The sequence below is a fragment of the Malaya genurostris genome, chromosome 2 (assembly GCF_030247185.1).
Source record: "Malaya genurostris strain Urasoe2022 chromosome 2, Malgen_1.1, whole genome shotgun sequence".
NCBI classification, from domain to species: Eukaryota; Metazoa; Arthropoda; class Insecta; order Diptera; family Culicidae; genus Malaya; species Malaya genurostris.
Genome location: NC_080571.1, coordinates 260,146,975 through 260,163,636, shown reverse-complemented (window position 1 = coordinate 260,163,636; position 16,662 = coordinate 260,146,975). Strand labels below are relative to the sequence as shown.

The 16,662-nt window shown below is 38.9% G+C and overlaps 1 protein-coding gene across 1 annotated transcript; it reads right to left on the bottom strand.

Annotated features, from left to right (window-relative positions):
• Positions 1-13,785: 13,785 nt before the first annotated feature.
• LOC131429710 (importin subunit alpha) lies at positions 13,786-16,019 on the bottom strand. The gene is made up of 4 exons (XM_058594023.1): positions 15,818-16,019; positions 15,651-15,725; positions 14,172-15,584; positions 13,786-14,113 (listed from the first exon to the last, which is right to left on the bottom strand). The coding sequence occupies exons 2-4, from the start codon at positions 15,720-15,722 to the stop codon at positions 14,018-14,020; spliced, it is 1,581 nt and encodes a 526-aa protein (XP_058450006.1). The 5' UTR covers positions 15,723-15,725; positions 15,818-16,019; the 3' UTR covers positions 13,786-14,017.
• Between the last annotated feature and the right edge of the window lie 643 nt (positions 16,020-16,662).

The following is a 16,662-nucleotide window of genomic DNA, read 5'->3' as shown; positions in this document are numbered from 1 at the left end:
AGAAATGAGCTAAGACTGATAGGCCTGAAACTCTTCGCTTCCTCATAAGTGTCGCGACCGCCTTTGGGAATAAATTTGACAATTATTTCCTGCCAGGCTCTTGGAATATATCCAGTCGCAAGACTAAAAGTAAGTATTTTCTTCAAAACATGTTTGAAATGTTCATACCCTTTCTGCAGTAACACTGGGAAAACTCCATCCTTTCCAGGAGACTTGTACGGAGCAAAACTCTCAACTGCCCATTTGACCGATTCAATCGTCACAACGCTTCGAGCAAGGGCCCAAGAATCGTAACTACCTGAAAAAGTCTCGGGAAAAGCTGTCGGTGATGGATCCATACATCCTGGAAAGTGAGTGTTAAAAAGATAGTGAAGTACATCACCTTCATCAGACAAGTGTTCACCATCTGAAGTTCTTAAGAAACTGACATTAAAGTCCTTAGACTTCGAAAGTAACTTATTCAATCTGCTAGCCTCGTTGAGACTAGAGACATTTGTGCAGAGGCTTTTCCAACCACTTCGCTCAGACGATCGAAGAGCATTTTTGTAAGCCCTTCGAGCCGACACGAATGCCCCCGACCCATCTCTGCGTCGGTGGTTCCAAGCTCTTCTGCATAGTTTCCTTAGTCTAGCAAGTACAGCATTTCACCAAGGAGTTCCTCTAGTAGCTCGCACAATCCGAAGTGGACAAGCCTCTTCATATGCTGCAACTATGAGTGAATTTGTCTCGTCGACAACATTTTCCAAATCAATTGGGGTTTCAATTGTTGGTTGGTGTCCGTAAAATCTAGTCGCCAAGCCCTCTTCATAGAGGTCCCAGTTTGTAGATTTGGGATTACGATATGTAATAATATCAAATTTAACGTTTGAATGATCAAAGAATATGTACTTATGATCAGACAACGAAGGTTCGAGCTCATCGGAGACGAGCCAATTTACCAACTCATGCGCAATTCTATCAGAGCAGAGAGTTACGTCCAAAACCTCCTCTCTTCCAGATCTCGCAAAAGTTGGACGGTTTCCTGCATTGACTATGTGCAGGTTTGTACTGCTCACAAATTCCATCATATCAGAGCCTCTCGAATTCATATCTGTGCTGCCCCAAATGATATGGTGAGCATTTATGTCACTGCCGATTACAAGCGGTAAATCACTCTTGCAGCAGTATGATACAACCTTTTTGAAGTCATCGCTTGGCGAAGGTTGGTTATGCGGTAAATATGCCGAACAATAGACATATTTCCTGTCTATGCCATCAACAGTCATACCAACTGTGACAGCACAAATATCCCGAGTTGTGAGCTCCGATATGAGAGAAACATCGAGAGCACTATTTGCAAGTATGCATGCTCGAGGCATTTCACGTGGATTAGTCATACCGCTCTTGTTGAAGGCAACAAAGACTGGGTTTAACAATTTTCCAAGGTAGAAGTTTCCATTTTGGAAATATGGTTCTTGAACCAAAGCTATAGAAGCTTTACCTTCTTGCAGAAGTCTGGATAGATTCATAGTTGCTGTACGTTTATGCTGAAGATTGATTTGTGCCACTCTAACCATTATCAATTAGAGTAACGAACATTCCACCTCCAGCACTTATCGTACAACAACTACAAGAAACCAAATATATTGGCTTATAATCGCCTATAGCGAACCATGTAAGGATTTTTTTAAATGTTTTAATCATTTAAATCCCACGAGTTGCGAAGAAAGAAGTCGTCCACTGTGCCAGAGCTTCGCTTAACACACACAGAAAGAAATAATGAATTTTACAGGTGACATAATTCTTCAAACGATACAATTCATAACTACTGAACTTCGCAAATGACACATTATTCCATTCGTGCTGAAATTTACTGGCTCCGAGTATAATTTGCATTCGGCTAGCAAGTGAGACTGTATGAATTTATATGCACGATTTACTAGCCAAGCACGTATGTGCTTCTGTGGCTAAGTCGACTAACTGGTGTGCTTTGTGATCTAATGTTTTTCGGTTCAAACCCTGTTGTTGATGTCGATCTTTTGATTTTTATTCCTTTCGTTTTAAAGCCATGTAATTTTCAAATCACACAATTTTACATGCTCTTGAATATAAATTTGTGTGAAATATGACGCTCCATTTATGTGCATCTGATAAGATGTAAAATCACAAGAATTTTTCGATCTGTGCAGTACGGGAAAATCCCAAGATATTCCGTTCACGACTGCATTGTTTAACCTCCTGCAGCCATTCAGCCATCTGCACGGAAATACACCTTGACTTAGGAGTTCCTATTTTTGTGGCCTTTTACGACATGGAACAGGAAACCAGTGGATCAATTCTTGGTAAAAAATAATTCCGCCGGATGCCACACGGCTTACCTGTTTGGTGGACTTATACCACCGGTACAGGTGGACCGTAGCGTTATTCTTAGCCAGTTGGGAAACCGCTACCGACACTACACGGCTATCTAGGCTGCTCAGAGAGGGAAGTTGACATTGATGGTGTACCAATTTGACATTGATGGTGTACCATAAAGAATTGCGGAAGCAAATAATGTCCTCATGGTAATAACCAAATCATATATTTAATAGGGCTGAAAAGTCACCACTTGTGGCTGAACACCCAATTTAAATCTTAATAATTTAATTTTAACTCATATTCCAATAAATAGTTATTTAAAAAAAAAACAACTGAATAAGAAAATATGATAAGTTCATTCAATCGATTGAAAAAACTTTATTATCAATTTAGTAAAGTGATAAATTTTGGCCATTTAAAAAAAGATGTTCGATTACCGGCACCCCAAGAAATTTCGCTAAAAATGGAAAAATATGAAAAAATCTAATTTTTTCGGAGGTATTTTGGACAAAAGTCTTCATTGTCTGATGGTGACTTCGTCTTGGCTCTCTTGGTCAATGATTTGTATGGTGGCGCCTTTGGTGTTGATTTGGCCGGTTTTCCACGTTTTTTCTTAGCCGAAGCATCTTTGGTTTACTTTTTCTTGACAGCAGCCTGCATATCACTGACAATTTTGCACGATTTGTCGAAAAAAATGTAGACATTTTGAAAATTACAAAAAAAACTTTGGTTGCGAAAATTTTTATAGCATCCGGTATTAAATCACGAAATAGATCGATTTCACCTCATACATATTCAATCCACTCACCTTTTCGATTGATGCTTTTCAATTTATGATACTATAAAAAAGAAGTCATAAAAAACTTTTATGTTGATTTTTACGCAATTAAAATTTGTTTCAAGCGCGGCAAAAAGTACAATCGTTTGTTTGCTTTGGTATTTGCCACAAAAAGAACGTGCTGCTATTACACACACATGACATTTATCGGAATGACGCTATCTGCTTTCTGTCAAAAGTTACGGTTGGGTGCCGGCAACAGAACACTGCCGGCAACAGAACACTGCCGGCAACCGAACAGCTTCCCCTACGTAATATCGTATTACCAATTTATTGTGTTTAATTTATTTATGTATTATTTATTATCCTTTTACTATTTCCGCATAACATCCTTATTTTCAGATTAAAAAGTAGGAATTGATCAATAATTATTGTGGGAAGTGGGAATTTAATTTAATAGTTGCGACCAACTTTAAATAGAATGAATGCGAACAATAATAGCGGACATACAGTGAAATAGTCCAGACGGAACATATAACAACTTTGACAGAGTGCTGTGGCAGTATCGAAACAGGAATAAAGAACCTCTTCAGCTGCAGCGAAAGGATCAACGTGATTACGAGGGCGGCACATAAATTGCATAGGTAGGCCCGTACTTAAATGAAAAAAGGAAAAAAAAGTGCTACTGAAGATTGCTTATGTACATAATTTTCGGTCCGCCTGTTACCGGTGTTTTTAATGGACTTTTTTCCACTAGAACTAACATTGTTAAGTATATAAATAAAATGTGTGACTGTGACCGAGAAAAGGTTATTGTATTACATTTCTTAAAGTTTACTTTCATGTCATTTCGGTCGCACATGTCAAAGAGCTTCTAAATGTCCTTTTCTAGAGAACAAAAATTCACAAGACTTGTGATAGATTTTAAAAAGTGGCCCGAGATAGCTCCCTTACTTCGATTCATGGAGAACGGAAAACATCTTCTAAATTTGTAGGGTGACAAAACAAACTCACTTTGGCTACATAGGTTTTTAGTATCAGCTTTCGGAAGTAGCGATCTTATGGCGTTTTTCAATGAACGGCATTAAATTCCGAAACGAAACTCACACCGATTTGCCTGAGGCACTCGTGCCACTTGGAATTACTCGTGATAACTTCATCCCATTGTCGGGTAGCCATTCTGTTATCTAGCGTATAATAATGGATTAAGCCAAACATGTATTCAAAATGCGCTTGCGTTCGTCTTTTTAGTCGTAAATAAGTATGTGCGGGATATAGCGGCAGCAGGTTACTCATTAGGTAACATGATTGCTCGTAAATAAAATTTTGTTTGCCGTTTTTAATTTTCAGTCATAAACATAGTAGTTAGTAACTTCTAAATGCTATATTTCTCTATTTATCTCCAGCATGTGGACTGATGAATTACAATACAATTACAATTACTATAACAGTTTTCGAGTTATAACGAAATGAAAAAAAAATCTCATGCTAAAATGCATTCACCCATTTCGGAAAATCATCCTCGGGTCAAATTTATCTCTCCATCCATGTAAGAAATGGTTAGTCGTACTGAAGATGTGTGCAAGGTTCCATTCAAATCATATGCTCCATAAGCTCCGCGAATCATATAATGCGAAAATGCTTGTGATGAGACTAGCCATGGATGGTTTTATTCTGAAAATATCTTCCAAATGTAATTTTTTTTTTGCGAAAATTATGACTTTCGAAGATAATAACCCTCATTCTGGTTTACGGCCGTATGCGATACGTTCGAAAGTATTAGGTGTACAACTTTGCTTCCGTCGTTTTTTTCCAAAATTTAAAGCTTTATTGCGAAAAAGTGCTTACAGATGTATTATTCAAAGTATTGTCCGTCGCTAGCGACAACTTTCTCCCATCTTTCCGGAAATTTTCGGATCCCGGCTCGAAAAAAGAAGTCCTTTTTTGACGCTATCCATGAAGCAATCCATTTTTCCAACTCTTCGAAGGATTGAGAACGTTGATCTGCCAGGCCGTGTACCATCGAACGGAATAGGAGAAAGTCAGAAGGGGCGACATCTGGGGAATACGGCGTGTGGGGCAAGACTTCCCATTCCAGCGTTTCCAGGTACTTTTTGACCACTTTTGCGACGTGAGGCCGAGCATTGTCGTGTTGGAGGATGACTTTGCCATGTCGCTCTTGATACTGTGGCCACTTTTATTTTAGCGCGCGACTAAGGCGCATCAGTTGCGTTCGGTAGCGATCTCCTGTGATGGTTTTAAGAGCTCGTAGTAAACTGTTATTCATCTTTGAAGGTTTTTTCTCTTCCACCATCATGTTTGTCTTCGACATCGAAATCACCATTTTTAAAACGTTGAAACCACTCCCGACACGTTCTTTTACTCAGAGTAGCATCACCGTAAGTTTCTGAGAGCATTCGATGCGCTTCAGTAGCATTTTTTTTCGATTTGTAACAGAAAAAGTAAAACTTCCCGCAAATGGCGAGAATTGGGCACATATACAGACATTTTCGAGCGTGAATAATACCAAAACAAGAACAACTGTATCTGAAACGGCGATGACAATTTGTTAGGCACTGTACACACTCACTTTAAAGGCATTATCATCTATGTATTTCAACCAGCCTCAGTCGGTACAGCCACCTATCGGAAAACGGCGGAAGCAAAGTTGTACACCTGATATATCAAATTCGTATTCCCGTTTACGTTCGAATTGAGAGAACGAATAAAGAAAAACACGTGTGGCCTATTTGCTCTGTTAATAAAGAATGAATATTTATTACAGATTCAAGACTTGCATGACAAGGTGGGAAAACATTGTTGTTAATACACACTGAATACAAAATGATCAGTTTATTGTCAACACACCCCCTTAAGCTGATCACTCTCGTATTCCTAAATTGATACAATGCTTCCTAAAAGTAACTGGTGGAAGGCTCTTTGTTAGCATGTCGGCTGGCTGATCTGCTGTAGCAATGTATTTCACGACTATTTTGTTATTATCAATGCACTCTTTAATGAATTTCAATTTCACATCTGTATGTTTCATCTTCTTCGAAGGAACATCCGATTCAACTAAAACGATAGCCGATTGGTTATCCTCGTAGATTTCAACTGTGTATTGATCGCGTATATCGAGTTCATCAAATAACTTGCATATCCAAACAGCTTCACAGATACAATCCGCAAGAGCCGAGCACTCAGCTTCAGTTGACGACAAAGCAATCGTCCGCTGCTTTCTGGTAGTCCAAGAGGTTGTAGCGTTGTAAATCCGAAATAGGTACCCGGATACGGAACGACGATCATTGACGTCTGTTGCCCAATTTGCATCGACGAACCCCATAATCTGCTTATCAACTATTTCACTTTTTCTATACACTAATCCATGAGACGTTGTACCACGCAAATAACGTAAAATACGTTTTGTGTGAACCCAATGTTTTTCAGCGGGATTGCACTGAAACTGATTGAAATACGATACAGCGGCACTAAGATCGGGGCGTGATGTTATCATCAAATAGGTTAAACAACCAATCAACTCTTTGTAAGGCTTATCCAGAACATTTATTTCTATTCCTTTCTGCAGTTGTAGACCAGTTTCCATGGGAGTGGAAGCAGGTTTGCACGCTACCATACCAAACCGCTTCAATATAGCTTCAACGTATCCTTGCTGACTAAGCTTCATAACACCAGCTGCCTTATCACGTTCTATTCGCAAACCAAGGAAAATCTGTGCTTCTCCAAGATCTTGCATTTTGAATTCCTGCTGCAACATTCTTTTGACAACTTCAATTTCACGAACATTCTTTGCGATAATAAGCACGTCGTCAACATATAGCAGCAAATATACAGGTCCGAATTTTTCATTTCTTACGTACAAACATGTGTCTTCTTCACAACGACGAAAACCAATCCTTGCAGTGAAGACGTTGAATCGATCGTTCCATGATTTAGACGCTTGTTTTAGTCCATGAAGGGATTTGTTAAGTTTGCATACCCTATCCCCCTCTTCAAACTCTTTAGGTTGACGCATGTATATATCTTCAGACAGATTACCGTTAAGAAAAGCTGCCGTAACATCCATTTGATGAACAGCATAATTGTGTTGGTTGGCGAAAGCTAACATCATCCTGACAGTCGACATCTTTACAACAGGAGAATATGTTTCATAATAGTCGAAACCGTATCGCTGAGTAAACCTCTGCCAACTAATTGTGCCTTCCGCTTCTGAATAGTTCCGTCGGAATTAAGCTTCAGCCGAAATACCCACTTATTATCCACGATCTTTCTACCTTCAGGAAGGTCAACCAACTGCCACGTGTTATTTTCTGCTAGTGATCGGAGTTCTTCTTCAATGGCTATCTTCCATTCTGGCCAATCTTCTAACCTTTTCAGCTCATCAATATTACGAAGCTCTCTGTGTTTAGAGCATATGCCACGCATAAATAATCACTAAGTCTAACAGGAGGTTTCCGAACGCGCTGACTGCGTGAAACAACTTGTGAACTTGTCGATGCATCGTCATCTTTGCATTCCGTATGTGGATTATACTGATGCGACTCCTGTACTAGATTGTTAGTTATGGGCCCCGCTAATTGACGACAGTCTGCGTTCTGGTGCTCTGGATTAAAAACACCATTTAGGCCACCTGTTGACGACTGCCATGCTACTTCTTCGATCACCACATCTCTCGCAATGATAATCTTTCGACCATTCCATAAGCGATACCCATTTACACCGTATCCAACAAAAAAACAAACCTTACTACGAGCATCCAACTTGTTTCGTTTTTCCTTTGGAACGAACGAAACTAAAAGCTTTACTACCGAAGATTCGCAATTTCGAAACATCTGGTTTATGCCCATACCACATATCATATGGAGTTCGATTTTCGGTTAGAGCTGACGTAGGACTACGATTGATCAAATAAATCGACGTGAGAACTGCCTCACACCACATCGTCTTACTCATAAGGGCGTCTGCAATCATTGCTCGAGCTTTTTTCTTAACGGTACGGTTCAACCTTTCGCTAACCCCATTTTGTTGTGGTGTGTATGGGACTGTGAATTCAATCTGAATTCCTTTGATCTCACAAAAATCTCTAAAACTCTTACTGATGTACTCTCCGCCATTATCACAGCGAAAACGCGATATATGACTATCAAAATGATTTCCTGCCATAGCAACGTAAGTTTTGAACATATCCAGTACTTCGTATTCAGTACTCAGAAAATACACCACCGAAAAATGTGTATAATCATTCGTGAAAGTAAGAAAATATCGCTTACCGTTCCAAGCAGTTGGTGTCAAAGCTCCACAGACGTCACTATGGATGAGTTCAAGTGGCCGAGAACTTCTTGGTAGTGACATTTCAATGAAAGGTGCTCGAGTCTGTTTCCCTTTCATACATGGTTCACATACCTGATCACCACGCAATGCTTTCAAATCCAGATCAAGCCCTTACCATATTATTACTCAGTATCTTCTTTAATCCGGTACTGCCGATGTGACCAAACCTTCGGTGCCATAGTTCTTCACCACTCATGTTCGTTTCAACCACAAACATCTCCGAATAATATTTTACAAGCTGAAAAATTGTGATCAATGCAGCAAAAACTCAGGTCATCTTGTTTCCACATTCAAGATCTCCAAAGCTTGTTCCATCAGACGAATGCAGAATACGATTCGGTGATGAGGTCATTCAATGGTCCGATGAAGTTATCTATCTAGGACTCACCTTTGACAGACATCTGATATTCAGGTCACATGTTGACAAAATCGTTCAAAAATGCAGCATACTCATTAGGTCTCTGTATCCGCTGATTTGTAGAACATCTAAACTATGCCTGAAGAATCAGATCGCTGTCTATAAACAAATCATCTACCCCGCAATTGAATACGCAGTCCCTGTTTGGCGGGGTTGTGCACGAACACACAAACTTAGGCTTCAACGCATTCAAAGTAAGATCTTAAAGATGATTCTAAATCTACCCCCTTGGACAAGGACTAGTGAAGTACATGAGATTGCCTCACTGGATATACTAGAACAAAAATTCGAACAATACTGCACGAAATTTGAAGAGAGGTGCTCAATCTCTGAAATACAAATAATTCAAAATTTGTACGTATTAGGTTAGGGATAGTTATAAGTAGGTAGACATTTTATAAATAATTAAAATAAATATTATGATTAAACATTAGTATGTAAAACAAGAGTAACTAAAACACCTAATATTAATAACGAATCGTATGAACAACAAAGATGAAAGGCCAAAGGGTCAAACACTTGTACTGTAAAATGTTGATGTAATACACAAAAATAAGATTAATAAACAGATATTTACGCAAAAAGAAAAAAAAAACATCTCCGAATTAGAAACTTTTTGAATCTCCACATCAAGTTCGTACAACCGATCATGTCGACTACCGGTACAGACGACAAGGCCATTGCGTTTGATGAACGTTTTATCATTGTTGAAAATCACCTGCATGTTCAACTGACTTATACGTCGAAAGGAAAACAGGTTGTAACTCAACTCTGGAACATAAAGCACTTTTTCCACTGTGCATTTCAGCTTTCGTTCACCGATGCTCGCAAGCATATTCACTTTTCCGAAAAAACGGCACTGCACTGTCTGGCCGGATGCAACTCTAATGGTCACTGGCTCTTCAAGCTTCTGGACATCACGTAACCAATCTTTCGCACAGACCATATGGTCAGATGCTCCGGAATCTAGAATCCATCTACGTTTTGCATTGTCTATATCGAATTCGCAAAGAGAATCACTAACAAATGTCACTTCTGTTTCACTGCAGTGAGCATTTTGTTTCTTCTTCTTTAGATTTTTCATTGAATCTTTTCCCGATTCCTCATCTTTGCGCGACGGACATTCGAATCGTTTGTGTCCAATCTTTCCACAAGAAAAACATTTTATCTTTTTATTGGTTTTATCAGCTTTTCCTGCGAACGCTGTCGATTCTCCACAATGTTCAATTCCGTGGGTGTTTTCACGTTTTACACTTTCATTCAGCAACCGTGCCCGAACGAATTCTAGTGTGCACTGCTCCGCGGAGAGAGTTTCCAACACTGTCACTAGCTGACTGTAGGAGGAGGGCATCGTTTGAAGTAAGTAAAATGCCACCAATTGATTCTGCAGCTTGATTCCTGCTGAGTCGAGATCACTCACCATTCGATCAAAATTCATCAAATGTGTCTGCATCGATCCGGATTCCTCAAATTTCATCGATGACAGCCTCTTTAAGAGATAAAATTGACCAGAGATTCCTTTCCGAGCAAACGTGTTTTGCAACGTTATCCAAATTTGCATCGGCGACCGTTTCCCTTTGATGCACTCTAGCTGAGAATCAGCGATGTTGCGAATAAGTACGGATTTACATTTCACATCCAATTTCCTGCTATCTGCCAACATCACCACCTTCGCTCGATTCTCATCAACAGAATCGGTTATCTGCGGTTGGTATTTGGCCATCTCGTCTGCTTCTTCCTGGATGCACTCGAGCATATTTAACTCCTCCAGGTGGACTTCCATACGATAGCTCCAGTTCGCATAATTGGAACCACCGAAGAGGTAGATTTTTCTGTCCTCTTCCATCACAACCGGACTTATTCGCGCACTCGAAACTTTTAAGGTTAGGGTTCAGGCTGGGCCCATACCCTGAGAGAACGAATAAAGAAAAACACGTGTGGCCTATTTGCTCTGTTAATGAAGAATGAATATTTATTACAGATTCAAGACTTGCATGACAAGGTGGGAAAACATTGTTGTTAATACACACTGAATACAAAAGGATCAGTTTATTGTCAACACGAATCAATCTCACTTTTAAACATCGTACATGCATGAAAACAACGCCCATCCAACTTTAAACTATCAGTTCTGGTACAGATTTTAGTTGTAATTAAAAATCTTTGCTATCATTTGTTATTTGACTTGTTTTTTTCGCTGACTTTGTATCATCATGTTTGCTTACGTCCGTATCGACAATTCGACGAACAACAGGCTTTCGAACGAACGCGAACAAGCCATCCATTGTTTTCATTCGAACGTGTACGTACGCGATTCCTGTCCAAAAGAAGGATCGACAGCGCAGGTAGTTTTTTAGGAAGATTCCAAGCAGCAAGGAAGTGACGAATGCTACATAATAAATAAATATCGTACTCAGAACTAATTTTATTCAAGTCGGTAAATGAAATTTTAAAATTGAACTTCGTGCAAAGTGAAAAACGCATTTAAAATAGCAGTTCGATCAGTACTATCTGCGAAAAATATGTTGCATTTTTCTTGCCATTTTGTCACGTTTTCGATAGTCGACATATTTATTACATTGATAAAATTGTGCATTTATTATAAAATAAAGCATGTTTGCCATGGCGTACTTTCCATAAAGTGTCTAATAGATGTAAAATTTGATGCATAAAAATTAAAATCGCGCATATATTCAAAGGCTCGCCAGAAAAAAAACAGCATTTTACTATACTGCTATGCTTCCTAAATGTTTTTTGCAAAACACAAATTTATGATTTGATTGCAAATCACCTTTAGATTCGAAATAAATTTGTTGGAAACTTTTTTCAATGTGTTCGAACGATTGATTCGCAACATAAAACTGACGAATCGAAACCACGGCATTTCGTCTATTCGTCCGTAAACGAGAATGGGACTTTTCGTTCGTACGAATGATGTTCGAATACTCGTATTGTTTGAAGCTAAACTGGCATACATTCTAGCGTTTCGCATATGGTTAATCACAAGAATTGGACTGATTTCATCAAGGCTTAGCATTTATTTGAAGAAGCTTACTGATATTTGAATGTTTTGTGGCAAACGTGTCGCGTTCAACTTCATTCGAGTGAAAACAAGAATGGCTTATTCGTATTCGTTCGAAAGTACCCGTTCGTCGTATTGCTGATACGGACGTAAACAAGAATGAGGCTGAACATGTCAGTGCTGCACTGAACGCGGTAATAGACATTCCCCTGCTAGGCCGCCATGTTCTTGTGACCATTACTTTTTCGCAAAGACGAAAATATCGAAGAAGCATTTTAAATGTGATATCGTTATGAAACGAGCGATGCCAAATTGTAATTCTGACTTTCACAATCGATGATGTGTTGTAATCTACTTCATTTTGTTTATTTTGCTCTCACTGACTTGCTAGCTTTGAAGGCCCCAAAGGACCGAGATGTTGGTTATGATAGCACTGACCAGAGCGCCTTATTGTTGCCATCGGACTGGTAATAGGTTCAAGTTTGAAATTAATTGAGCTATTGCGGACTGTCCAACGAATTTCAGGAGCAAGACTCTTTGCAAGCGTATGAGTAATGTCAACAATATGTACGTAAAAACAAATTCCGGCACTTCTTTTCCTGATTTTACTCAATAAATCTTCCATATGGTTGAAAAATAAACCAATCGGTTCATACTGCTTTAAATTGCAATTCAAGAAAAGCGAAAATCTTAGTCTAAAACTCTTCCGTTTTCCTTGAAACTGCTCGAGAAAAATTATTTCAGTTTCAGCTTATTTCCACTGACACATTTGATTAGCACCAAACACATTCCTATATGGATTCCCTCTTGCAGAAATTATTGCGTTATAAAGATTTACGTACCTTCTATAAGTAAACCCGCAAAATAGAAACCTTTAATTTAATACGCGAAAGGCAATGGATATGGAATGTTGTCGTAAAACTATTTATTTTTCCGGAAAATTGCTTTTGTAACAGAAATTATTTAGTTTTGTTTATTTTGTGTAGCGCAATCTAATACAAATGCATTGAAGCAGTAATGCTAACTTTTATATTTAAAAAAAACTACATTCATAAAATGTAAGCAATTTTCCATCAAACGTTAATGAAAAATTGATCAAAACTAATATTTCATTCAAAATGTCAGACTTAACATTCATTTGAGAATAAATTATTGTTAAAAAAGATTGTTTGAAACTCAATCGCGCAAACCACTTTGATAAACTCGTTGCACTGCATATATGAATACATATAGATCTATGACATACGTACCAAATAAAATGTACGTAATACACGAATTACCAGCACAAGTTAACTTGGATTACTCTTGATCCTTCAAGTTAGTGGTGCGGTGACAATATTTTAACAGAAGCAAAAGTTGACAAAGAGAAACTGTAATTTGCTTTTGTGACCTAATGAAATATTCAGTTCGACTTGTATGCAAACTTGCGTATAATTGATACATGCATGCAAACCTGAACGTAATAAAGACTAAACGTATTTTTTGCGGATTTGAATTTTCACGTAATTTTTTTTCACGTCAAAATCTTGTTTCATTTGAAACCGCTTAGGCATCTGCAGTCTATCAACTGACAGAATTTTAAAAGAACTAACTAGTATTGCTCAGTCAAAATTGTTGCTTACAGTACTTTGAAAGAGAACAAAACACACGAGTGCGTTTAATCGATTAAATTCCATTGCTATTGCTTACTCTGGGGATGTAAAACCGACAGATCCATGACAGATTTTGCTGCCCGCTTGTTTGATTCGATAGCTTATACAGGTCAATGCCGTGCGTCAATATTCATTGTTGGCATAGTACATAACAAACAAAAGTCACTTCATTTCCTAATAGGATACAGTGTCATCGGATTGAAGCTAATGCTAAATAAACTTTGGCTCTCAACGCTGTTTCCAAACGAGATTGTATATTAAATTATCGGCATACTAAATCTAGCAGATGCATCACTTGCTTGGCAGAATAAAATGGAAAGGCACCATACAGAACTAAAACATGCACGAATGGCAGTTATGTTGATGAACAGGAGTTGATGAGAGACACCGATAGATCAATCCAGTTGTTCTTCCAGTCTTACTCTCATTTTGTTTTCTATACGAAGCATAGGTGCGTGGCTTTAAAACGAAAACTTTTCACCTTCTTGCTGTGAGCTTGGGTTGAATTCGAGCGCACCGTTCACTTCCTTAGGAGCGTGTTCCGGGTTGGCATCCTCCTGAAATTGGCTCGGTTATACTTTCGATAAATACTACAAACCTGAGAAAATTACTTACCGCGTCAATAAAATATGCTTCGATCAACTGCAATGCCTTTTTGTAAACTTCCTCATTTTCATGATTCTGCAACGCTTCAAGCTTATCCAGGGCTCCAATCTCTTCGAACATTGTGCATAAATTCTCCGTACCCCCAATCTTGTCTGCCATTTGGAAAATATTACAGATTCCGCTTAAAACCACTCGAACAGTTCGACTATCCTTGGCATCCAACAAATCGCAGTACGGTTTCATCATCGGATATTTCTCCACTAGATGAATGATCTGTTCCGTCGAGCCCCCGGTAGTAACGTTAGTTATCGCCCAGGCCGCTTCTTTTTGTGACTTGAAATCACCCTTAATAAGTACTTCGATGAGAATGTGAATAACACCAGAATCAAACACTTTACTGATTTGCTGTTGGTTTCCGGCGCTGATGTTGGAAATTGTCCAAGCTGCCTCCTTGACGATACTATTTTTGCTATTACGCAGAAGCTTGCCAAGATATTGAAGAGCTCCAGCTTCGATTACTGCATCTGTTTGTGTGTCATTTCCGGTTACAATATTACCAACGCTTCGCAAGGCAGGTGTGATTATCGCCGGGTTATCGCAGCCCAACAAACGAACTAGTCGCGGAACAGCCCCGGATGCAACGACACATTCAATTCGGGCTGCCTCATCGTCAGTCACGTATGAAAGTGCCCAACAGGCATCTGCTAACACTTGGGAATCTTCGTGTTCTAACAATTGTGAAATAATTGGGATCATAGGTTCAATTCTGTTGAAAGGTGGTTGCGGGTTCTTATTACGACATAAATTGGACATCAACCAAACGATGTTACGCAGGAACGAAATCTGAGTATTTGAATTCTGTACTAGGTAAATGATCGATTCTACACTATTATAATCTAGCACAATGTCACGAGCTTTGGCCCCATCTCCGGCGATATTACCCAGAGCCCAAACTGCTTGCTCGGCTACATTGCCAGAAGGAGAACTCAGTAAAGCTATAAATCGAGGAACTGCTCCAGCATCAATAACGGCCTTTGTCTGTTCAGATGTTCCGGAAGCAATATTAGTAAGTGCCCAAGCCGCTTCAAATTGCAAGTCCACCCTGTCGAACTTATCCAGGAACTTGACGCAGATCGGAACAAGACCTAAACCAATCATTTTGTCTATAGGTGGGTTCTTCTCTCTGCTCAACATTTTCCTAGCCGCCTGAACAGCAGCGAATTCCTTTTGCGGATTATTGCTGTTTATATAGGCGATAATTTCCTCGAACTTTAGAGCGATGGGACTTTGAGCGTTACTTTCCTGTAACGGTGAGGTGACGGTTGGTTCCTCGCTGTGAATGTTGCGTCGCTTGAAAAGTTGATCCTCTTTCTTGTTCTTTCGCAATTCCACCGTTACCTCGTGGCGCTTTTGGCGGAGCTCCTTTTGAAACGGCAATAAATCCGATTAGTAAATATGCGTAGCCTATGGAATTCAAAATGCACCTACCGTGTTACTCTTCGCTCCATGTTTGTAAGCCGAAAGTCGGTTGCTAGGAACGCCTACGTTTTCTGTGCTCATGATCTGCAAAGTAATGATAAACCGCGATCATGCCTTTTGTTCATAAATCTTCTTAACCTCAATCAATCCAATCAAATAAAGCAAATGGAACGAACCTGCTGTTCTAAATAACACACTATTAAAAATTAACAAAAGGCTTCGAAAAATTAAAATCCAAATCACGAAAAATGTTCAGAATCACAAGTAAAAAAAGGCACCAATAATGAATATGCAATGATAACTAAGAAAGGACTTGCTATTCAAAGGACTAAAACGGAGCCACTCGCAACCAGATCGAACGAAGCCTGCAAACCGTTTGAAAGCCGAACGGATTTTAAAAAATTTAATCGTGCACGTCTACGATTGTGTATGTGAGTTCGCTGTTGGCAACAGCCGGAGTCGCGCTTAATCTAAGACAAGACCTGACAACTGGCTTCTTATTCTTCCTTCCGAATCATCCTTCTCGTCATTTTCGCCCTGTGGAATAAATACCAACGTATCGGCTACAGTGTAGCTATATTTACAGAATTTTTTTAATAACTATGCTAGGAAAAAAATATTACATTTAAATTTTTAGACTTTAGGTTTTTGATTTGAAATAAACATAAAACATGTTTTGGTGAATGCATTTCTTTATTATATATTAATGCTTAAAAACAATTAATTGAGCTTTGATGACAAAACACAAAATATCTAATGTTGAACGAACAATCGGATCCATTGTTGACGTATTACCGAATTTTTTGGAAACCGGGAAAAGTCAGGTTCGGATAGAAATGCTTAATGCGACCACAGTGTGGAACACAACAGTTCATTCTTCTCGTAAAACTAAACACACTTTCGAGTTTACACTAATTCAACAAATCTTTTTTTGGTCACACTTTAATTCACTAAAAAGTAAGACGGCTTGATGCCTATTTTAATTACACAGTCTTGCCACTATAAACATTTATTACCAATA

Coding starts and splice junctions, on each gene's coding strand:
- LOC131429710 (XM_058594023.1), bottom strand. CDS start 15,722: ATGAGCACAGAAAACGTAGGCGTTCCTAGCAACCGACTTTCGGCTTAC. Junction 15,585..15,650: donor ATGGAGCGAAGAGTAACACG/GTAGGTGCATTT, acceptor CCGTTTCAAAAG/GAGCTCCGCCAAAAGCGCCA. Junction 14,114..14,171: donor AAGCATATTTTATTGACGCG/GTAAGTAATTTT, acceptor AGCCAATTTCAG/GAGGATGCCAACCCGGAACA.